General features: G+C 44.2%; 1 protein-coding gene across 3 annotated transcripts in view; it reads left to right on the forward strand.

Moving 5' to 3' along the window:
* Positions 1–25,138, forward strand: part of Slc18a2 (solute carrier family 18 member A2) — a 34,199-nt gene that overhangs the window by 4,744 nt on the left and 4,317 nt on the right. For all 3 annotated transcript variants that reach the window (XM_036174050.1, XM_036174065.1, XM_036174057.1), the window contains 12 exons: positions 7,832–7,890; positions 8,163–8,246; positions 8,510–8,602; positions 9,371–9,460; positions 9,550–9,593; positions 9,666–9,726; positions 12,209–12,304; positions 19,693–19,771; positions 19,946–19,997; positions 20,849–20,912; positions 22,587–22,706; positions 22,821–22,954. In XM_036174050.1, the coding sequence (XP_036029943.1) occupies positions 7,832–7,890; positions 8,163–8,246; positions 8,510–8,602; positions 9,371–9,460; positions 9,550–9,593; positions 9,666–9,726; positions 12,209–12,304; positions 19,693–19,771; positions 19,946–19,997; positions 20,849–20,912; positions 22,587–22,706; positions 22,821–22,954 (976 nt within the window). The remainder of the gene's footprint in view (positions 1–7,831; positions 7,891–8,162; positions 8,247–8,509; positions 8,603–9,370; positions 9,461–9,549; positions 9,594–9,665; positions 9,727–12,208; positions 12,305–19,692; positions 19,772–19,945; positions 19,998–20,848; positions 20,913–22,586; positions 22,707–22,820; positions 22,955–25,138) is intronic.

Consider the following 25,138-nt stretch of genomic DNA (forward strand, 5'->3'; position numbering starts at 1 on the left):
AGAAAAACGGCTCAGGGTTTTGTGTTCTGACAGAGCAAACAGCTCGAATACTATATGGGAAAATTGAGAAAATTATCGTAATAATGCCCTGCCAATCACTTAGGCAGGAACATGACTAGGCACTAGGTAATACTTAGCCAACTTGCTGAAATAAGGTGACTATTCCAATCTTCCAAATGGGAGTCACAAACAAACAGCTTTCAAAATTCCAAACTTGTTTTTGATGTTTTACTTATGTATTTAAGAAGCAGCTTGTTTAAAGTCAGTGAGACTTTCCCCTCTTAAACACACCCTAAAGCTGAGGTTTTCATCCTGTGAGTTGTGACCCCAAGGTCAAACAACCCTTTCACAGGGGTCGACTAAGAAACATCTGAAAACCCAGATATTTAGATTACAATTCATAACAGTAGCAAAATTATAGTTATGAAGTAACAACAAAATGATTTTATGGTTGGGGTCACCAGAGCATGAGGAACTGCATTGAAGAGTTGTGGTGTTAGGATGATTGAGAACCACTGCCCCAAAGCTTTAAGGTTGAAGCTACGGCTTCTTAGGTTTGTGTCTCAGACCATCTTCCAAGAAAATCCCAACTTTGCTTTGGGTTTGTGGGTTGCAGTCTAACCCACGGTGAGCAATCCAGTTCGGAAATGAGATAGAGCAAGCCCAACTGTTGCCCTGGTTATTCATTAAAGTTAAAACGTGATTGTTATTTATTTATTTATTTGGTTCCTCTCTGGGAACATTGAAATACAAACATTTTAATATTGACTGATGCAGAGCAATCAGGTGAAGTCTGTTATCCTTTCAAAATTATTGTAGTTTGTAAATTTTTTTGAATACTTTCCAAGCCCAGGAGATGCAGATTTAGAGATTTGCAGTTAATGCCTCTAGTCACTCACAGGCTCTGCTCCCCACTATTGTTCTGATGGCGAGTAACAAAGATGGGCGAGTTCATTCCTGTAGCTCTCACTGTCTCCCCGGGAGGCACTGCAAACAGTCTTGATGTAATTTGTTCCAATCCCATTTTAGTTACCAACAAGAGGTATGACTCACATTTTCAGAGTTGTAAACAAATGTGTTTAAAACAGCGTTTTAACATTGACAGACTTGTTTCTGATTGAAGAGCTAAAAATGTTGTGTATAACTCACATTTTGTGTTGTAAACATGCATACCTAAATGACATTGCCCAGATTCCTGGTTACAAAGCTATAAAAGCACCTTGTCAGCTTTACCAGAAGCCACTGCTCCAGTCCTAGAATTTTACAAGTAAAGGAGTTTATGGCACAGGAGAAAAAACTACTCACACATACTAAACACACCATGGTGTTTCTAAGCCGTCTTCTTTCCCCTCCAATTCTTTCCTGCTCCCATATGATACAGCTTTAGCTACTAAAAAGAAAAAAACACAGGTCTAAAATTGTTACTCTTAACATCTCCTTGGGTCCTTTTTGGGCCAAGCTGAATGGGTAAAGGCATACTTTTTAATCATTGTATGGAGAACTTAAAATACTAAGATAGCCTGAGTCTTTCCCACCTGAACCTCCCCAGCTCTGGAAAAATAGTCTCTTTTCAGCTCCTGAAGTGAGCTGTCTTAGACATCCCTAAAGATGTGTGGAGGAATCTGTCTGGAGCTTCTTCTCTAATACTTACCTTGGGTTAGCTTAAGGCGACCCCCTGGGAGCCCAGATACCCCACATCACAGTCTCCACTTCCACTTTGGTATTCTTGACCAAGGTGGTATCAGCACAGTGGCTTTCACGTGGTGACTCACAATAACAGGCTGCTTGTCTGTTGTTTGAAATTTTGGGATACTGTCTCATACAGAATAAGAACACGAAATGACCATTTGGGGCAAGCCTTGGCTACACATTTTCTTGTTTTATTTATACTGGGGGCCACTGTGTGGCAGAACAGAGGAGGGACACTTGACTTTTGGATCATGTACTTACTTTCACATACCCAGTAACATTTCCTAATGTCTCAGGTTTGATCCATTTCCATAATGGAGGCTCATGGGATTGTTTTATAGTTCTAATTGAACTGTTCATTCCGTAACGGTAACTGTGTATCAAAGGAGACAGCAGTATTCTACTAGTGACCCCCGCAATCGTTTGTACTTAAAAGGCACGTATGTGTGTAAAAGGGATGCTCCAGAGAGACAAACAATATGAAAACATCATTACCTTTTTCTCTCACAAATCAGGTAAAGGTATGTTCTGTCTGCCCCTCTCTCCTTCTCTTGTCCACTCTCCTCTCCTCTCTTTTTTAGTGAAAAGGTTAAAGTTCAGATGCTAAGCATGAGCGACCTTTTGGCTACATCCCCAGTCCATGATATAGTTGCTCTGTCTTCTTCATGTGTTCAGCATCCACTTTAAATAGTAGTTGCATCTTCAGAACCTAGTGCTGTTTCAAGCCAGCAGATGGTCTGGGAGCAGTCACTCAGTCACTGGGAGCCGGCTCCCTTCACTTCCTTCTTAGCCTGTCATTGTCTGGGTGGTCTGCTTTTTATCAAGCTAATGTCAGTGGCTTAATTTATTTCCATAGTTACCTAGTATATTGAAAGCAGTTATTTTTCCTTGCAGACCTTAGCTAACATCTGAATGACAAGCAGGAAGCCACAGGGCATGAAAGCTTTCTGAAATCTTCTGGGGTTATTTGTTTTTCCTCCAGCTTCAGCCACTCGGTCTGAAGTAGGCTTTGTAGAAAGAAGCAGTGACCTTTTCAGATGATCTGCAGACAGGGAAACCAGCGGTTTGGGAGAGGGATCTCCCATCCTAGACATCACTAGGATGGCCAGCGAGGGGACAATGGGCTCACAATGGGCTTTTCACACTGAAGCCAGAAGGAACCAGGCATAGAATTAGAGCATTCTCCTGCAAGCATGGGACCCAGGCAGTCTGTGGTCCACACAAGTCCTTACACACATCTAGCCCAAACTCCAGAAGACCCAAGGGCTGGACTTAAGAATTTCATTTCCTAAACACTGAACCAACTTCCTGTTATAGCTGAGTGAATTTAAGATATTCCTGTTTCTTGACATTCATTTCCTGTTGTACCTTTTAGGAGTGTGCAGAGAATATTGAAAGGGAGATTGTGCCTCTGCTGGTGACAGATCACACTCTACAGGGCCCTTATTTATATCCTTCTCCTCTGTCATTTGCAGTGATTGAAGGGACTATACTATGGGCTCAGTGAGATGAGAAGAAGTCTGTGTTAGTTTCTCTGGTAAAAAGGAACAATTAGCATTGCAGAAGTATCAAATGTCAAAGGGCATGCTGAGTAGTTTTTGTCAATTTGACACAAACTTGGGTTACCTTGGAAAAGGGAACCTCCGTTAAATTGTATCCATCAGACTGGCCTGTAGACAAGTCATTGGGGGCATTTCCTTGATACATTATTGATGTGAGAGCACCCAGGGTCATGCCACCTCTGGTCCTGGGTTGTATGAGAAAGCAGGCTGAGCACACCATGGACAGCATGTCAGTAAGCATCATTCCTTTGTGGTCCCTGCCTCTGCTCCTGCTTGAGTTCTTGTCCTGACTTCCCTCATTGATTGAAACATTGATTGTGAGACAAATGAACCCTTTCCCCCCAAAAGTTGCTTTTGATCATGGTGTTCATCACAGGGCTAGAAAGCAAACTAGGGCATGAGGCTTCTCAACTCATTAGTTTTTGCAACCAGTATAACATCTATTGTTCTAGATGTTTTCTGAGGGAGTCAATATATGATTTTTAGTCACATTCAAATTGGATCAGTTGTTCCATGGTATTATCTAGAGAATGACTGTGGTCCAGCATGACTCACAAGGGGTTGATAACAGGCCATTTGGATATAGGCTTGCTGAATCAGATCTAGCTTTGCTAGCAATACTTTGAGATGGCATTGAGTTGAGACACATTGAGAGAAAACTCAGCCAGTGATGACTAGTGTCATTTGAGTCCCTGTCCATTTCAGAGACTTTGTGGAGAAGGAGAAAGGTTGTGTCCCCTTCATTGCTCAGTGCTCTGAGCACAGGACAGCTCTTCTTTGAGGGGGGTGTACAGAGAGCTAAGAGAGTCTGAGGGTGGAGTCCCCAAGAGGTGACCCTTCAATCTTCTTTCACTTGGGACTGAGCACCAGCAAAGGGTGTTGCCACGGTAACCACTTGGCCATTCTACCAGCAGCTTGGCCAGTGTGGAGTGTGGAGCACATGTATGTTGGGCAAAGAAAAGAGAATTATAGCAGGAATCTTAAGAAGTTCTTATGAATAAAATCAAACCTGAGGCCAGTTATTGGGGTGAACGCTGGAAGATCAGAGAAGCAGAACACGCCACAGCTTCCTCACCTCACCAGTTCCTCAGCTGGTCTTGTTTCCTCAGACTGCAAGCGTCTGAGTCCTCATCCAGATGAATCTCAGCTGAACGGTGCAGCTCAAAGCCTAAAAGCTTAACCAGCCAAATGCTTCTAGTTTCTGGTCCTCACGCCTTATATATCTTTCTACTTTCTGCCGTCACTCCCTGGGATTAAAGCCTCACTTCTTGGGATTAAAGGCATGTGTCACCATGCCTGTCTGTTTCCAATGTGGCCTTGAACTCACAGAGATCCAGAGGTATTTCTGTCTCTGGAATGCTAGGATTAAAGCTGTAAGTGCCACCGCCTAACCTCTATGCTTAATATTGTGGCTTTCTTGTTCTCTGACCCCAGATAAGTTTATTAGGGTGCACAATATTTTGGGGAACACAATACCACCACAAAGAATGCCCTGAGCCCAGGTGTGTGCACTGCTTTTGAAGTGGCTTTTGTGGTTCCCTCCAGCTTGGCCTTTCTGTCATCCACTACTTATTTTGCTAGAATCCCCAAGGAATTTTTAGAGACAGTAGCTGCAGTGTTGCTAAAAAAACAAACAAACAAACAAATAAACAATCCAACACAATAGCTCCAAGCTTGGTGAGAAGACCCAGGTCTAGGCACACAACCCTAGGTTTGTAATGAGACCCTGTACCCTCCATCTCAGCTGGCATTGAGGCTCACAGGAGTGGAGCTGTCTGCAGTAGTGGATGTGTGCCAGAAACACCACTCCAGGATGCTGCCTCAACATCCTGAGGAGTCCTTTACCAGAATTTACTCAGGTGGAGTTGGGATTCTTACTTTGTTGCAAAAAGGAATTTCAGGATGAGCTGATATGAAGCAGAATTGGGATTTACTAAGAAGAATTTGTAACATAGATTTAAGCTTAATAGAGAGGTGGTCAAGAAAAAGACGAGATACACCTACGTGGGGGTGAGTGAGGAGTTCCTGAGAGACTGTTGCACTCAGCTGTCTTTACAATAGCCTTATGTACAATTTTGATAGGTTCTTAAATCATCAAGAGGTTGCTTAGGAGCTTGAGTGATATCATAGTTTCCTCAGGTACCCTGGCCAGGGTGATGGCTGACAGGGCAGAACCCTAGCTCAGTGGCGTTGCACAGGAAGTTAAGTTTACTGGAAACAAGTTTGTGATTTTTTTTGTGTGTGAGGTCCCAGACAATGTCAGGCTCATGTCTGGAAAAAGAGAATAAGAGTAACCACTGCTACTTTTACATTCTTGTTTGGGATTCCTGTATATAAAAAGAACATTTTCTCTATGATAGCAACCTTCAGGGCAAATGTTAATTGTGCTGGAATTGACTCTGAGCCGGGGAGAGACCCCAACTGGACCCTGCAGTTAAGGACTCCTTTCCCTTCTCATGTTTCATGTCTTCCTACCCTGCCTCTCCTAGGAAACCTACCACCTCAACGTAGTCCTGTTTCCTATCTCCGCTTCTCTGAGCTCTAGGGTTGGTCACCTGAAGAGCAGGTATATAAATCAGCTACCTCGAGGAATGAAGTAAGAGCCTCAGGCCATCAGATTGCTGGTCCCTGGCTGCAGTCACCAGAAGGGTCCCATCCATCTGCAGATGTTCCCTAAAAGGTGGCATGGGCAATTGGCTAGTCTGTAGACTAGGTGTGATATCACTAGTTGTCTAAGGATCACATGCAAAGGCTGTTGTGTTTTCTCAAGTTTTGTCCTGAAACTACCAAGAGCTTCCACCTGTAGTTGGCAGAGGGGTCACAGATGTCTTAAGTGGCTGCAGGGATGCTTGTGGGGTCCAGGGGCTCTGTGAAAGAGACAGGTATCTCCTAGGAGCTCACTGGCAGGCCATCTTAGCAGAGACTATGAGTATTAAGTTTTGTGAGAGACTGTCTCAAGGGACTACAGCAGAAAATTATATAACAGGACACCTGGCACTTTCCTCTGGGTTTTCTATAGGCATGCATGCATGCATGCGCACACACACACGTGCACATACACATGCACACACACGTGCACACACATACACAATCTATGACAAAAGAACTCAAAACCACATCTATGGCCTCTGCCTGTCCAATGAGGTTGTCAAATTTACAAGGAAAAGCCTGGCTGGGAGGGCATAGCCCAAGAGCAGTTAGCCCAAATGACATCTACAAGTCACTTTTTCATGCCTTGGTTTCCCCATCTGTGAAATGAGGAGGTTGTTGGCCACTCGCAGGAAGTCACTGAGCTAGCTGTGTGACTGCTCATGGGGCTGGATATAAAACCTTCAAAGGCAGGTGCTGATGGGACACTTTGCACAATGATCTGGACTAGAAGAGCCCTTCTCCGCAGGCCTGAATGTGGCATGCTTGGCTTTCTTCTTTCTGAGGTTCATTTGGTCCCTCTCCAGGTCCCTGGATGGAGGGGAGAGGCTGGGGAGGTGGCTCAGTCAGTGAAGCAGTTGCCTCACAATCGTGCAGACTTGAGTTTGCCCCCTAGAACCTACGTAGAAATGCTTGGCCTGGTGATGTACAGCTGTAATCCCAGTGCTGGGGAAGCAGGGCCAGGAGGATCCCTGGGTCTGGCTGGTCAGCAAGTCTAGCCTACTTAGGGAGCTCCTGGGCAACAGAAGGTATTTCAAAGGAGGTAAATGGCATTCTCATGGATGACACTAGAGGTTGACTTCTGACCGACACCACACACACACACACACACACACACACACACACACACACACACACACGCAAATGAAGTTTCTGAAGAATCTTTTGTTTCAGGTACTCTGGTAGACAGTTGCATATGGGACACCTTTCTTTATTTGGGTTCAAGGTGATAGGTAGCCTTTTCTCTCTGTGGAGACCAAAAGAGACTTGCTTCGGAGGAGAGGATGGGTATCTAACCAGACATATGTCTTCCTGATACAACTTGGCCTGGTGCCAGGACCCTCAGTGGACATTGGTCCTTCCAAGCAACTTGGTAGACTTTTGCATGAGACACATGGCCTTTCTAGGCTCGCTTCAGTGTGGTTAGCAGGAAGGCAGATCTTTACATCTTGATTTCTAGAGCATCTTAGACATGGTGCTGCTGTTTCTCTTGCCAGGTGACTCAACTGATGGGCTTTTATCCAAGTGGAGTGGCCTTACCTCCAGGCAGAGGTGCCTGGAAGCTGCTTTGACTAACCATGGTTGTCCCTTTGGGGAAGTTCTTTCAAAAACTTTATTCAAGATAATAATAACAATAATAACAGAAATAGGCTCTTTGTCTTTTAGATGTATTTGGGGTTACTTGCCAATATTGTGTTAACATTTATTCTAAAGAAATTTCCATTCGGAGTGGCAGCCCATAAGTGTATTCATATTCTAAGACAGTCAAACACGAAAAGGTCACGTAGGAAACACTGAGTATATGAATTTTCAGACAAGTCGACAGACCACTTATCCAGCTGATCCCAAACGGATAATGGCTGGAAAAATCAATATAAAGCCTTACAAAAACAGCCAGCCATCATCAGACTCTTCACGTCTGTGTCTTTCAGAATTGGCTATCCAATTCCCATGTTTGCTGGATTCTGCATTATGTTTATCTCAACAGTTAGTAAGTATCTGCTGTTTGCCTTCTGCATTTGGGTCTTGGAAGGAGCTCTGTCTCCTGTGAGCTGGGAATTGGACTAGACCTGGGGGAGGAGGGGCTGTTGTACTGGCAACAATACAGAAAGAGAGGGCTTCATGGAGCAGCCCACAGCCTCAAGTATGGATATTCTCATAGTTTAAGGGTGGATTCCTGAACCGCACACAATGTTGTCACATCCCTGTGTTGTGGGCAGGGTATGGCCTTGACACCAGGGCCTGGGCCTCTTCTCTTGGCAGTGTTTGCCTTCTCCAGCAGCTATGCCTTCCTGCTGATCGCCAGGTCCTTGCAGGGAATCGGCTCTTCTTGCTCATCCGTGGCTGGTGGGTATGAAAATGCCAGTGGGTGGGGAGCCTGGCTGGGCACTTGGGAGGACTAATGTTGGAACTGGAGGTAGAGAAGGATGGAGGAAGATTCTTGGGGAAGATGCCCACCTTCCTGTTGGCTTCTGCCCAGCCTTATATATCAGTTAGTCTTGTTGGCTCAGGAAGATAGTGAGCCTGCTGGGGAAGGAAGGATGTCATGGAGGATGTTTTTGGTGCTCCCCAGAGCATGGGCACTACTAACTGGATCTTCTTCTGTTTAGGAATGGGCATGCTGGCCAGTGTGTATACAGATGATGAAGAGAGGGGTAACGCCATGGGGATTGCTTTGGGGGGCCTGGCCATGGGGGTTTTAGGTATGTAATAGTCACTTGCAGGTGGGACCTGCTTGGCATTGGGTTACAATTGTGCTTGCTCATTAGTCCTGGCCAAACTGAGCCCACATCCACAATCCTGTGAACAAACAGACACCAGCCTCCTATTTCTGTTTTTTTGTGTTTTTTTGTTTGTTTGTTTGTTTGTTTTACCTCCATAGAGCCTTTGGGGAATGGTGGGCAGAGTCTCTTACAGGAAGGATCTGGGCTTCCCTGGCCTCTCTCTCCAGTATAGGCTCCAGTATATAACACAGGATTGAGTAGGATGGTCTGTCAAATCCATTCTTCTCAAAAATTTTGAGTTTTAATCTGAGAGAAACTTCCAGTCTTCTGTGTCTGCCATTACACCTGCCCTGGCTAACATCCTAGGCCAGGAGACAGATGCTTTCTCTGAAGGAGAGTTGGATCTTTTCCTGTCTTTGGCATTCCCCTTCTCATTGGAGCCAGTGGTTTCCTTGTCTGCTGGTAGCAAAGAAGTGGATCTGTAGACCCTTTTGTGCTACAGAACCAACACAGCTCTTGACCTGCCTCTTTTGCTTTAGGCCCTTGGTCTTTGAGGATGCTTTTGTGTGCTTGTCCCATTTCTTAGGTGAAAATGTACCCTGGGAGAAGTTCAACATTATACTAAGTTGAATGTAGAGTATGCACCCCAGATCTTTTATGGAACAAAACATAATAAATGGGTGTTTATCCTATGGAGAGAGGTACCCACTTACCATGGCTGTTTTGTGGATCTCTCTCTTCCTGTAGTGGGACCTCCTTTTGGGAGCGTGCTCTATGAGTTTGTGGGGAAGACAGCTCCCTTCCTGGTTCTGGCTGCCTTGGTGCTCTTAGATGGAGGTGAGTGGCTGTGGCTTTGGCCTCTATAATGGCATGTACCTGGGCCATATCTGCTTTCCGAGAGGATCATCTGTGGTTTTCCTTTGTAGCTATTCAACTCTTTGTGCTCCAGCCATCCCGAGTGCAGCCAGAGGTAAGCAACTGGGAGGTCAAGGCCAAAGGGTAGTTCAGGTAACCCTTTCTAACCCCTGTTTTTGCCTTACAGAGTCAGAAGGGGACACCCCTGACCACCCTGCTGAAGGATCCATACATCCTCATTGCTGCAGGTGGGGCTCCTGAGTTCTTGAAGTTAAGAATAGTTCTAAGAGCAGTAGGGGATGATTTCCATTTGCCTGCTGGAAATACGTTCAGGGATGTGGGATATCCTGCATTTTCCTCCTTTGTTTCTTGTCTTTGTGTTAAAGGCTCACTACTGGCCCTTGAACTTTATAGAAAGGCTTGCTTACCTCACCTCAGTTGTCTCAGGTGGGCCTTTGGCCTGAGAACTGAGCCCTAGAGGGCACCTCTCTGCCTGCAGAGTGACATGAGGCCTAGATTGACTAAACAACAACAACAACAACAAAACAAACAAACAAACAAACAATACTCTGGGGTTCTGTGGCTCTGTCCCAGGGGAGGCAGTTCACTTTTCTTTTGGGCCTGGGCCTCCCTTACAGTGCCCAGATACAAGACTGAGACCAGCAAGTAGCCCTCTGGCAACCCTGTAGAGTGGTTCAACTGGAGAGGGGATAATTTGTCTAAGGAGGGCTCCCACATTATAGAAAAACTGAGAATGTTTGAGACAACCAGGTCTTGTTTTCTATAGAAGATTTATATTTAGCCCTTTAAGTTGGGGGCTGCTGATATAGCTCAGTTGATAGAGTTTGCCTGTCATGCACAAAACCTGGGTTCATTTACCAGCACTGTATAAACTTGGCTTGGTAATGCCTATCTGTAATCTAATACAAGGTCCTCAGCTGTGTAGGAAAGACCAGCCTAGGCTATATGAAATTTTTGTCTCAAAAAAGAAAGAAAGAAAAAAGGAGAAAGAGAGAGAGACAGAGAGAGAGAGACAGAGAGACAGAGAGAGACAGAGACAGAGAGAGAGACAGAGAGAGACAGAGAGAGACAGAGAGACAGAGAAACAATCAAGCTGTTTTGTTTTTGTTTTATTTTGTTTTTTTTTTGAGACAGGCTTTTTCTGTGTAGTTTTGGAGCCTTTCCTGGATCTTACTCTGTAGCAGACTGGCCTCAAACTCACAGAGATTCACCTGCCTCTGCCTCCCGAGTGCTGGAATTAAAGGTGTGCACCACCACCGCCCAGGTCTGGACTGTTTTTATTGAACTCTTCTGCTGTAAGATTTAACCAAGGCAGCATATAGGGTAAAGACTGGGAAGCCAGTGCCCCAAGCTCTTCATGCCTTGGGCTCTACAGGGTGCAGGAGACACTCTAGAGCCAAGATGAGGTGGAAAGGGGTCTGTGAGGGGAGAGTCCTCGAGATGTAAACTCCCTTAATTGAGCACTTATGGGCCAGGCAGTGCAGTCTAGGCCCTCACTGCTTCTTGGAACCTCAGTGATGAAAGGAAAATCACAGATGTACCTATTAATCACACTATTAAACTAGCTACAGTTGTTGTGTTACATGTGGTTGTGGTGGTGCTGTAGGCAATTAGGGGTGAGGTGAATGGAGAGAGAGTACGATTGTTCATATGTTCTGCTGTTAAATGTCACCAGGAATGAAATGTACACACTGTCATCATGATTGCACAGCTTTCTTTGACTTTGTTCTAGCAAATTACAGGTTCCACGGAACACAACACAGGAAGCTTCTAGAATGATGGAGGGCCATTCTATGTGTCTTTTTCCAGATGGCTCTGTATTTACAAAGAGCTTGGTTAACAGATGAATGATGAATATTTGTATGGATACTCGCTGTTATATGGCTAGAAAAACACCTGTCCCCAGCACACGTGTACACAGTGCACTATGACCCTTGGATTTTCTGACTCCTCAGGGATCATAGATCGACCTAGGCCCTCTGCATAAGGGTGACAGTTGTGTAGTTTGATTGTGGCCTCTAGGAGTAGGCCCAGGATCTGTCCCTGGCCTGTGAGCTGGCTTTTTGGAACCTTTTTCCTATGGGGGGGGTGATGCCTCGCTCAGCCTTGCTACAGAGAGAAGGAGCTTAGTCCTGCCTCAACTTGATATGCTATGCTTTGCTGACTTCCATTGGAGGCCTTACTCTTTCTTAGGAATGCATAAGGGGGTAGAAAGGAAGTGGGCAGATGGGATGAGAAGAGAGGAAGGAAGGGAAACTGTGGTTGGTATGTAAAATAAAATTTAAAGATTTAATAATAAAAAAATCCAAACTTAAAAAAAATAATAAAAGAAAAGAAAAAATTATCCAAGCCCATTGCACAGTAAAACCCAGTCACAAGAGCCTCAGGATGCCCCATGTTGTGGGTCTGCCGGCTGCTGCACGCAGCTCTCTTCCTTAATGAATTGGAACACTTTTTCTTCATTTGTGAGAAGGATGGGTTAAGCCAAAAGAGCTTGATGAATCCCTCCAGTTACAGACTTTATAACTCTGGGATTGGACTTGCTCAAAATTAAAGTTAATACTCCTTGATATCCCCTTGGCTCAGTGTTTAGCTTTTATCTTACGGAAGAAGGGTCTCTGAGCTGGGGCACATGGGGTCCATGTTTGGAGTGATCACAGACACTCAGTGTGAAGGTGGAAGCTCACTAACACTCTTCCTCCTATGCAGGCTCCATCTGCTTTGCAAACATGGGGATAGCCATGCTGGAGCCTGCCCTGCCCATCTGGATGATGGAGACCATGTGTTCCCGAAAGTGGCAGCTGGGTAAGGACTAGGATGGGTCCTATCTGTCTGTATGCCTGCCCTTCAGAACCACCTACTGCAAGGTGATAGAGTGATCACTACTGCTTGTCCCAAATGGACTTTGGGGTCAGTTTTAGCTCTGGTGGTTTTTGTTGTTGTTGTTGTTGTTTTTATCATTCCTGACAGATGCTTCAAGTGAAAAGGGGAATGAAATATAGAGTAGGTAGAGGAAACATCCACACTGATCTTATTACAGGACATTGTTAGAATTGTTATAAGTTCATCGCTGTCATTGTTAATCTCTTAGTGTCTGTTTTATAAACTACATTGTATCATAGGTAGATATGCATAGATTTGTGTACTCTCTCCAGCTTCAGGTATCTACTGAGGTCTTGGAATGTATCATCCACAGATACTGGTAGACTCTTTATAATTGCGGCACATTTCTTTGTTAGAGTAGAATTTATTATTGACATTATTGTGACTGTGAATATTGTCCCCAAGCTGAACTCTGTATTGTACCACAATTGATTAACTCTTTTCCAATTCATTCTTCCTTGAGTTAGTCATTACCTTGTCTTTCTCTATTCTCAGTTTTCTGTGTAGCATTTATGAATGTATTCCTTGAACTCTCTGGCAGAGATGAGCGAGCCTCTCAGTGTGGTTAGGTCTATCACCTGAGCTGAGTTTGCTGTGGTTTTGCTCATTATGGATATCACTCCTAGCTCTCCAGTCTAAACATGCTACAGTCTAGGCCACATGGGGACTTTCCTCCATGCCATCTGGGCATCCCCTATAACTTCCTTTATTGCCCTTCTTCCTGTGCAGATACTTGTACACATGTGTATGTATGTGAAGGCAAGAGGTCAATGCCATTGGAGACACTCACTGAACTTGCAGCTCATCAGTCAGCTAAGCTCGCAGAACAAGGGAGCCCCAAGGCACTTCTGTTTCCACTTCCCCATGTTGGGATTACAGGTGTATCCCACCATGCCCAGCTTTTTATGTGGATCCTAGGGGCTGAATTCTGGTCTTCTTGCTTGTGTGCCCTATGGTTTGATCCATGACCCCATCTCAGTGATATATATTTTCAAGCAGTCCCTATTGAAGGGTGTCATAGTTCATTTCTACCACCGGTCTATTGGTGAAATTATTAAGGCCACTCTATGTAGTTAAAAGGAAGGTTTATTTTGTGGGGTAACTTACAAATGAAGGGATAGGTTTCAGGGTCTGGGGAAGGTATGGTGCAGTCCAGCGGTGTTCTCTGGAGAACTCTGCTTGGTTTACCTCCAGTGTCCAGGAACCAAGAGAGCCCCGGCATCTGCAACTGGAATGGCTACCCACTACACCAGTCCATACTGGGGAATGCTCATGCCTTTCCCTCTTTCCCTCATGTTAGGACAGGTATCTGCAGGGTACCTTCCCCAAGTTAAACTGATGTAGTAGGTAGGTACGTATGTACACAAGAGAGAGGGGGGAGGGAGGGAGGGAGGGAGGAAGGAAGGGAGAGAGAGAGAGAGAGAGAGAGAGAGAGAGAGAGAGAGAGAAGAGAGAGATCATTATGTAACTCAAGCTGGCCTCAAAAATTCCTGATCTTCCTGCCTCAGCCTGCTGAGTACCAGGATCACAAGTATGTACCACACTTGGTTAGTGTGGGATTATTGCTGATAATCTCTATCATTTTTTTTCATTGAGCTATTTGTTCTTTTCTTACTGATAAAATATTCTTTTTGTATCAGGTATTAACCTTTTATGAGAAATTTTGCAAATATTGCCCTCACTTTGTTGTGTCCTTTTACTTTATAAGTGATGTGTTTCACGTCCCAGAACATTTAAAATGCTGTGTCAGATTTGACAGGCTTCTGTTTTTATGTTGTTGTCTAGCTCAAAAAGGCCTTTCCCTTGCCAAGATCATTTAAAAATTAAATAGCCCCTGTATTCCTTTAATGCATTTATGTGTTTTTGCCTTATAATATTAGGTTTGCATGGAATTAACTTTGCTCTAATTTTGGCATAGGGATGTGATGTATTTTCCATGTGGCCAGCTATCATGCCTGGGCCATGTCTCTGGGAGCATCTGATCCCCATCTCCATTTCTCTTTGAGTGGCCATGTATTCTTGGGCCCATTTCTGGATTCTCTCTTTTCTCTCACATATCTGCCATTGTCCCTGTGCTGTGACCCCCTCTTGAATCACTGTAACTTTAAACGTTCTGGGAAGCTAGTGTCCCCGCCCCCCAACTTTATTTAGATATGTATTTTCTGTCTTAGAGATGAATTTTATTTTCTTAGTTCCTTCAACTCACATGGATATCTTCATATGGAGATGCTTAGTTCTGACTTCATTATATTCTCTCTCTCTCTCTCTCTCTCTCTCTCTCTGTGTGTGTGTGTGTGTGTGTGTGTGTGTGTGTGTGTGTGTGTGTGGTGTACCATAGTATACTTGAGAAGATCAGAGGACAGCTTGCCTCCTTCTACCATGTAAGTCTATGGGATCAAACTCAGGTCAAACTCATCTCTCCTCTAACCCAGCCCTAGCTTGGACTGACCTCTTACTTGACTCTGCTTAACTCAGGACATGTGTCTCAACAAAGTTCCAGCCCCTTCAGGTTCTGTAATGCTTGCTGTGTCTGTCCATCAAACAGTCCCAAAAAGGCCTCAAACAACCCAGATAGGGTATGGGTGAGGGACTTGTAGCAGGTGGGAAGTTTCTTTTGAAGAAGGTGGCAACCTCATGGATTCTGTTCCTGATAATGGTTGCTCAGCCTTGGGAATATGCTGAAAACCACCCAATTGGAAACACTGAAAACGGTAGATTTTATAGGATGTGAATTCTGTGGCGAAACCAAACACAAGCCACATGTGCTGTTCAGTAGAGGATGGATTCTTAGCTTAATCACTATAGTTCAGACCTTCCCTGTCAGGGCAGAAGTGGATTCCCAAAGGAGTTTCCAGGCTCCTGGAGAAAGCCACTGCTAGGCATACTTTCTGCCCCTCTTAGTGTGAACAGGCTGTTATGTGTGGAGACCACAGCTGATCCTTTTGGGAGGTTCCAATGTCTCCTTCCCTCTGGTCCTTGGCACCCTGCAGCTAAACTGTTCTCAGGAGGCACCGTTCGTCCACTTGGGGATTGCATGGCTTGGTCAAACACCATGCTTTTACTTCACGTCTCAATTGGGAAGCTTTCTGATGTTGCCAGTATCTCCACTTATCAGCCTTATGACCCTAATTGAATGTGTCCTGGCCATGTGCAGGGCACTTAGCCTGCTCTGCTCTTGTCTTCTCCAGACAGAGCCTGAGGCTTTCTTTTTAAAGTTTTTAAGGTCAGCGAGGAGCCCCAGGGCCACATGAGCTAGAACTCAGGCTCCCTGATGCCTAGAATTTAGCTGACCTACCCTCAGGCTCCACCTGCCGTTCACCTCAGAGGTAGTTTTGTCTCTTGGAAAGAATCTGATTTTAACTCTTGCCTCATCTTCAGTGTGAGAGGAAAGATCCTCTTAGTGGTGTCTACAGCTTGGGACTAGTGGCTCCTGTAACAATCTGGCCCTGAACAAAGGGCACTGTGGGATGAGTAGTGTGGAGTAGCCTGGAGCCAGTGGCCTTTGCTCTGGAGCTGTCCCTCAGAAATCTGGTCTCTGACTGACTGTTTCCCTGTCATCTTTGGAAAGATTGGAAGTCAGAGCCGAACAGACATTTTAGCTATGTAAGTGGCATGTAATTGCTCTCATGAATTGGTTTTGGCTATAGTTTTCAGGAATGAAGAGATGGCAGATGACTATTCCAGAAGGCCTCAGTTTGACCTGCTCCCAGTACCTCCTCATCCCATGTTGAACAGGTCCTGAGTTGCAGCTGCTGAGGATGAACTCTTTGTGTTGTTTTCTTTTCACCTCCATTTCAAAGCCAATGACTTCTCCCAGGCAGCTTGATGCACAGGGGCCGAGTTCAGGGTGAGGCCTGTAACTCCCCAAGGGAAATAAATGCAGGCCCTGTATAACAGCCCTAGACAAGGTTGGAGCCAAACACATTTGCTGGTTATTCTGGCACGTTTGTTTTGAATGGGATGTGGGGCGAGGATGGGTCTGCCAGGCAGGGAGCCCATTCTGTCCTAACCAGTTGTGACTTCATAGGACATCCTGTGCTAGCCTGGCAAGTGGATGAAGAACAAATGAGTTGCTAACCATGTGTAGTCTGGGGATGCCAGGACTTGAGCCTGCAGGCTTTTCTTACTTAGGTCAGGGCAACAAAGGCCTACACTCTAGTTCCAGTATTAGCCAATCCAGTATTAGGAACAATCGGGGTGGATCATCGGAGGCACATAAGAGTCTCAAGGACTCACTATTGCCACCTCTCAGGTCACATGTACAGCATCCATTTCCCTGATGCTTTATGATAGCACAAGCCTCTCCCTGCTTTGCTGCTCAGGACGGAGGTGGACTGGTCCCTGTGAGGTTTTCTGGTGTGACTGGAGATGAGGGAGGAGCCTGTGGGAGCTCCTCTTAGAGCAAAAGCATATGACATTGGATGCTGTGTATAGACCAGGTGCAACTAACACTTCTCACTCAGGTGGGGAGAGTTCTGAGGGAAGTCTATGAGGTTCAGAGCCAGTTTCTGCCTGTGACTTCTCTGTGGAAACCCTGTTTTTGAGGGACAGTGGTCTCTCCAGTTCTGTGAAGTGGGTACCCTCAAACAGAACCTTTCCTCCCTCCACATCCCCCTTTATCTTTCTTTCTTTCTTTCTTTCTTTCTTTCTTTCTTTCTTTCTTTCTTTCTTTCTTTCTTTCTTTCTTTCTTTTTTGAGACAGGGCCTTTCCATGTAGTCCTAGCTGTCCTAGAGCTCCCTATGTAGAGCAGGCTGGCCTTTCACTTACAGAGATGCTCCTGCCTCTGCCTCCTGAATGCTGGGATAAAAGGCATTTGCTAGCACACCCAGATAGGACCTTTTCTTTAGGTGGCCAGCCATGCTCTGGGGGCACATCCTGCCTGCCACAATGGAGCTAGGACATGGGGAAAGTGGGGTGGGAGGCCAGCAGGCCAGGGTGGAGAATGGGGAAAGGGGATTTGCATGGAACCATGTCACTGAAGTCACTCTGGAAAAAGTCTGTTCACAGCCACATGACACAGTGTGTCACTTGAGCCCCCACATTCTGAGTATACAGGATGGGAACAATGGCTTCTCACAGGGCTTTACAGGGTTTGAACCTTGCAGAGTTCAGCTAGAAAGCTGTAAGTTCAAGCCAACACCTTGTTTTGTACTTTCTAATCCAGTGCAGTTTTGCTTAGAATCATGATGGCCTTGCTGCCCATGGAAAATAAGGTCCTTGTGTTTCTCAGTCCTGTGTGAGCCTGGCCTCCCTTTCAGGTTGAGTAGGTTGGGCTGCTCGCTGGCATTGAGGAGCCTGTCTGTGTCCCTGCTTGAAGTTCTAACTGCAGTCAGGTACATTAGGAGTCCTTGGATCCTAGCTGGGCCCTCAGAGCTGTCTTCTTTGACTAGAAACAAAAGGGTGTCTGTGGGCCAAGGTCAAGTAGACTGTTTGGTTGATGGGTGCAGTCAGCAGTGATGTACATGAGGGTCTTCTAGTTTTGTTAACATTTAACATTTCATCTTAATGAAATCTTATGCAAAAATTTATGCAAAAACCAATTTCCTTCTTATCTACAGGATATCTCCCCTAATGTTGGACTGCAGCCTTCCAGGGCAGTGATGAGAGTGGCAGCTCCCTTGTCAAATGGGATCTGGTCCTCAGAGTTCCCATAGAACAGTTCCTTCAGTTTCATTTTGTTTCTCTGATCCTGAGGCCATATGCCAGTGGCTATTTGTCCTGCTGTTATTTTTCTCACAGTTTGCATTTATACAACCATGGCCCTTGGTTCCAACTGATACTGAGGCAAAGTCAACATGATTTCTATTACCCAGCCCAACCTGGTCTGCAGAGTGTGGGAGGTTTACCACAGACTTTCTGTGGTCAGGTTTTAATCCTGTCTGCTTTAGAGAGTGTGACCAGCTGCAGGTTCAGGGTTCTCAGAACTGTATCTTATGATGTTCTTAGCAAAGCCATGTCACAGATCAAACACCATCTGATTCTTTCCCTCAAAGACACTTCCATGGCGACAGGACTCATATTTTCATTGCTTTTGCTGTAAGCTGGTGGTGTACTGAGCATATGGCTGTCAGTAAATGTTTGCCCAATCAGATTATACTGAGTGACTGTTTGGCCTCTGCATATCATTAGGTGTGATGGAAATGATTTCCAGGAACATATGATTGCTCTCTACTGTCATTTCCCAGAATCCTAGTTCTGACATGATTCTGTTTTGCGTTTTGATCATAGACCCCATTAACCTGAAATTTCTATTGTGTTAGAGGATCAGACTTCTGACAGCTTCTCTTAGGGTCTAATCCTTAAAGGCACTAATCATGCCTGCCTAGACCGGCAATTGTGGACTATGCATAGCTAGCACACACAAAGATGGTGCAGAACAAACCAGCTCTTATTGTTTGAGGGCAAGGCTTGGCATCAAATCTAGCATATCTGACTTCAGGGAAAAATACTGAAATTAAGACATTTTGAAAAGTGGTCTCTTGTATAGATCTCATCCTAATAATGAGCAGAAGGGCTGAAGTGGACAGATCTCTTGGATACTCATATGGCTTATCTTGACGGGCTTTTTTGTTCAGTGCTGGCCGTGTTCAAGGCAACTTTGCCTTTGCCTGCTGGAAATTGCTTCTGGCTCATTGTCTCCCCTTGGAGAGCTATTAAGTCTTGGGCATGACGAATCTGTCAATCACAGTTTTACCATGAAAAATGACCAAGTAGTTTTTTATTTTTTCTTTTTTTAAGATAGGAAGATGTTCACAGTTAATTGAGAAAAACAGGGTATGGAGCAGTAGATGTTCCATAGTCCTCTTTGTGTGGCAAAGCCTTGTGTGCACACATACATGTGTGTAAAGTTACAAGGGAAAGCAACTATGGGCTTTGGCTAGTCTCCACTGCTTCCTTTTCACTTGTTCCTAGTTGCCCTGAATTCTTCAATGGCTATGCCTTTTGTCAAGAATTTCTGAGGTGAAAACACATATGCAAATGCCCAGAACACATGGGTGGCCATTGCTGGACTCCCACAGCTGGGGATGGTCTCTGTCAGTCCACAAGTAATATTGTCACCAGACTCAGATGGAGGTGAGATGTAGCTGCTGATAGAAAAATGGTTTCCATTTCTGAAGTGTCTCGGCAGCTTTCTGGAATGGATAAGCCATGTGGGGTCCAGACTGAAACCGGATATTAGCTGCATGGGTGCAGGCCCCAGACTTCATTTCATCTTCTCGAATCATCGCTTCAGTGTCTGTGATTATTAGTTTTTCTGACATGTGACTTGTAGAAGTGCTGATAAGGTATCCTTTTCATAAATCCACAGGCATTGCTTTCTTGCCAGCAAGTATCTCTTATCTCATTGGAACCAATATTTTTGGGATACTGGCACACAAAATGGGAAGGTAAGATTAAATGAAAGCATTCATTCTATTGTTTTGATAATAATGTGGTTCTTTGAAGAAATTCAGTGTTTCTGTCTTAGCTACTACAAGTAACTGCTATGATTTTCACTGAAGATGTGTCTTAGGAAAAACACCCTAAGTGTTCATTTATTGACATGCTTTTTCTTTTGATAGGTGGCTTTGTGCTCTTCTGGGAATGATAATTGTTGGAATCAGCATTTTATGTGTGAGTGAAAGATTGAATTTGACAGGCAGTGGGGGGGTGGGGATATGAGACTGAAACTCTTGTTTTGACTCACCAGGCAACATTTTATAACAGTTTGAGTTTGCTAATATTTGGTTTTATTATGTTCTTCATTTTTTCCAGTTTTTAAAAGTCATTTCAAACATTTCTGGAAAGATGGGCATATTATTTCACTTTAGATCAGATGTTATTTAAGCAAATTTATTATGTAGTTTACCAAGTTATTTTTCTATTTTTTTGTATTTTTTAATTTTTTTGTAGTTTTCTTAAGGTCTCATTATGTAACCCAGGCCAGCCTAGAACTGACGATAATCCTCTTTGCCTTGCTCTTGCAAATGCTAGGTTATAGGCATGAACCACTAAACATGGCAAGTGTCTTAAATACTTTATGGCAGCTACTCTGAACAACAGCAAGATGTTACTCTAGAATAAACATATTTTAGTGGCTAATATCTCCCCAAATATGGCTGTCTTCTCTTTGTCAAGAGAGTGGATGAAGCCATCTTTCAAAGGAGCCATGTAATGAAGTTTTCACAGTAGTCAGAATTTACATTTCAGGCTTTGACATACAGCTATTGATTGATTGCACTGGAGATTGAACCCAAGGGTGTCATGCATGGTAGGCAGACACTTTACCACTAAACTACACCCTCAATCTAGGCTTTGGATTTTAAAGATTAGGATGGCAACCCCCTTCCTTTCTCTGCTCTTATTTCTTTCAAAAGGGGACAGGTCCATTAGGCCCAGATAAAAGGTATTTTTAGGCTTTCTTTTCAAGATGATTTTATTAGAGTCAATATCTTTTATTTTAGCATATTAACTTCCTCTTACAGATTCCTTTTGCAAAAAATATCTATGGACTCATCGCTCCGAACTTTGGAGTTGGTTTTGCAATTGGTAAGTCACATGGGCCGTGGGCCTCAATTTGGAGCTGCACTCTCTCTAGCAGAGATTCTCTTCTTGAAGAGTGTACAGCCTATAGATAGGTACCAAAGCTCAGATTTCCAGAAGCTGAAGTGGAGGCTGCAATGAGATTTGTTCATGAACAACCCGTAATCTAGATCCATGAAGATGCTTGTTGAAAGTCAGGTGGTGTTGGCAGAAGCAGACTGATGCTTCACGGCTGTACTCCAGCAAACACATGCTTCCTCATCTGTAGCACATTCGATTTAGTTCAAGTCTAAGAGCAGACCTTCCCAAATGTGGCTAGGGACAGACTTCCTATGTGCTTTTCTTATGAGGCTTGGTAAAGAAAATACAGGCTGGTAAGGTACCATGTTGTGCACTGCAGGGATTTTCAGAAGCAAAGGGAAATAAAACATTAGAGTAAGTCTGGACTAATGGTATGCTTTTGTTTCTCACTTATAAAATACTGATTAACATGATAAAGTAAAGGTCAAATCTGTTACACAGTAGTGTCAGGAATTTAGTCTTTGAGTGATGTAGCAGAAAGAATGAATGGGATATCTTCTGACCCTCTACAGGAGGTTGGGCAGCCCTGGCATCTTATGTCTCCTCAGGGACCTCTACACCAATCCTGCTGTAATTCATTCTTCAACTCTGTGCTTAACAACCACCTCTTAGGTTTGGTCCACTCTTTCTCTGCAGCAGGCTGCACACATCAGATGATCACAAATACTAAACAAATGAAAGCTATTTCTCTTATCCACCTGCTGCTGTGCACCAGCCCCTCGGCATGTGTTCACAGGCATCAGTCACTAAAAGCACTTTCAAAGCACCCCATTTAGACAGGGGGAAGCAGTGTTCTGAGGCTAGGCACAACCATGCTCATTCAGCTAGGATTTGCACCTAGAACTCTGAACACATCTTTCTGATCCTTGTCCTTTGGTAGTCAAGAAGCCACAGCTTGTCATGCTGGTCTCAGTCATTGTTGGTTTTAGCCAACTAAGGAGCTCTTCAGGTTTTAGTTTTCTGAGCAGTAAGATGCTGGTCTCAGTCATTGTTGGTTTTAGCCAACTAAGGAGCTCTTCAGGTTTTAGTTTTCTGAGCAGTAAGAGATGCTCTCTCACCCCCCATTGAGTTCTAGTACTTGAGTACTTTCCAGCTTGGTAACTCTCATGGTCTAAGGCCTGGTGTTGGAGCGGGGTGGAAAGTGGGAAAGAGGTTGACTGATTTTGTATGTGTGCTAACTGGCAAGGGAAAAGTGATTAGAAAAATAGTGGATCAGGAAGGCATCAGTTAGTAGGCCAGGTTCCAGTGGCCTGTAATATACTATACCTGGAAGACAGTAATAGATGAGTTGCCAGAGGACTGGGTACCTTCCCCTGACACAAAAGATGGCCCATTACAAGAGATTATAAGGTGAGGTCAGACAGCCTACAAATGGTGACCTAATAAGGACACAGAATCCTGAATTCCACTCCTCTCTGAATCCTTTTGCTTACTATCCACAATGAAAGGTCTGTTGTCGGGGGTCTGTCACAGATGAGCAAGTGGCAATGTCAGAGAGGAAGAGCTGGCAATGGACTGAGTTTAGGACACAGTCCCTGACATTCAACCTGCTTCTGTTTCATACCACTTTTCCATACACTGTTCCTTGACTATCTACAGGGATGGTGGATTCCTCCATGATGCCTATCATGGGCTACCTGGTCGACCTACGGCACGTGTCTGTTTATGGGAGTGTATATGCCATTGCGGATGTGGCCTTTTGTATGGGGTATGCTATTGGTAAGACAACCTTTACCTCAATGCAGGAGATATAAAACCTAGAAATACACTAATCTTTACATTTTCTCACAATAAGACACTTGGAGAAAGTGCTGATTTTCTGTTTCCCCAAAGGTCCCTCTGCGGGTGGTGCCATTGCAAAGGCAATTGGCTTTCCTTGGCTCATGACAATTATTGGAATAATTGATATTGTTTTTGCTCCACTCTGCTTTTTTCTTCGAAGTCCACCTGCTAAGGAAGAAAAAATGGTAAGAAATCTGCTTTTGATAATTTTGGTATAGCCATCTGGATAGTTTCTACATAGCTCAATTCTACTACATTCTATATTTCTGTTCCTTTCCAATAGAAACCTCCAAACAGAAATAGAGTTCCTTTTTAGTCACTATACAGTAACTTCACTTATTCATGTTATTTTCACAGTTGTTTCTTTTAAGCCTCATGTTCATGATTTTGAGGATGAAATTATTTTCATATTTAGATTAACATTGTATAATTCTTGCCAATCAAATATAACCCTGGGACAATTCAATCTAGTTGGCTATGGTTCTACTTGCTTTTCTTCTAGCCTTATAGCACTCAGTGATAGTTGGTGTCTTGGTCCTCACCAGGCATAAGAATCTGGAGATGTTTTTAGGAGTCTATGAAAGATCATCATATTTACATCCTGGGGCACACATGTGAGGACAAAGGACTATTTAGTTCTTATCTTCAGGACTAGAATCATGGCCATGGGCAAGCTATAGAGAATAAAGTTCTTTTTTTTTAGAACAAGTTCAAATTATTGGCTCTAAATCTGAAGTGGGATATGTGTAAGTCTTGTACCCTTTCTAAGGTGTTTACCCAACAAAAAGGCTCACTGCTGCTGCTCATTGTCTGTCCTGGCAGTGGTGCCCCAGACTAAAGTAAAGTAGTTTAGCTGAAAGGAGACTGTCTGGACTAGGATGAAGGAAAAGCCCACAGGAAGTGGTAGTATTATGTTCAGGGACAGATCTAAGGCTTCTTTGTCATGTTCTTTTGGAGTACATCAGACAAGATTTCTGTAGGTTTCCTCTTTCTGATATTGTGGACTGAATCTGGGGCTTTGTGTGTGCCAGGCAAAGCATTCTACTATTGATTTCTAGCCCTCTTTTTTACCTTTAAAAATGTTTTTATCTTGAGACAGGGTCTCATTAAGTTGCCCAGGTTGGCCTTAATCTTACTCTGTGGGAAACCAGACAGGCCTCAAAGTTAGGATCTTCCCACTCCAGTTCCAGGAGTAGCTGGCATTACAGGCCTGTGCCACTAAGTCCAGCACAGAAGTGCTTTCTGACCTGTACTCCTCTTGATGGTTTCCTCCAAAAGCAAATTTAAAAACAGAACCAAAATTTAGGTTGTGTAACCAATGTTTGTATGAGGCATTTTGCATTCACCTATCCACTTACTATATCTTAAAAACACATTGGTCTCTAGCCGCTGACTTTGTGCCCTGAACTATACAAGATTTAACTAGAGACTTTTACTCATGGCTGGGCTCCTAGGAAAGGAGGGGGTACTGTGGAGATCCTTGGGTAGGAGCACCACCCCTTCTCTGACTTCCTGCTTCCAAACTGGTTGTGTCCATCTCTGTGGCACGGTGAAGGGCCTGAGGGCAGCTGTGCTGGCTCCCCACAGAAGTCTGCAATTCTCCGTTTTCTCTACTGCACTGGGAAATAGCGCTTCACAGGAGTGTTGTGAGAGTTAGAGTCTCAGCAGTAACTGTCTCTAATGTCTATAATTAATATAATTGGAGGAATGCCATTTGACAGGCACAGTTCTAGCATCTGAGATGGTGCCCAGCAGCTGATGCTTGTTGAATGTGCAAGCAAATCTGAAAAGTGGGTGGAAATCGATAGCCTCTAACAATGGGCGGGGGGGGGGGGGGGGGCTGTGGCAGGACGGGTGCCATGAGAGAATAGATCACCACCCACTTGAGAAACCCCAGCACATACAAGTGCTGATCACACAATGCAAGATCATGAGCCACCAAGTGTCAGAGACATGGGGGCCAGAAGGCATTCCACCCTAAGCAAAGAATTCTTTCATTAAGTACTTCCTGCAAGTACTCAACCTGCAGCTCTGTGTGAGAGACTAGTGGCCTATGCAATGGTGTTTTATAGGATTATAAATCACAGCAGGCTGTGAATTGGTTGTGAGCACTACAGCTTTTCTTCCGTTCTTATTTCTGCTTTTAAAAATAATGTTACTGATAAAGGCAAAGGGGAAAACCCTATATTGCTCAGTCTCTGTAAACGTGTAAGGCATATCAATACTGACATCTGAGGAAAATTGCTCCCATAAGACAATGACACAATGACACAGGACCCTCACTTCTTAAAACACCTGAGTGAGAATAGCTGAGTTCTGAGGCAAGTTTTGGTTTTCAAGTTTAAAGAATTATTTTTAAAAGGTAGGAT

Source organism: Onychomys torridus, chromosome 1 (assembly GCF_903995425.1).
Source record: "Onychomys torridus chromosome 1, mOncTor1.1, whole genome shotgun sequence".
NCBI classification, from domain to species: domain Eukaryota; kingdom Metazoa; phylum Chordata; class Mammalia; order Rodentia; family Cricetidae; genus Onychomys; species Onychomys torridus.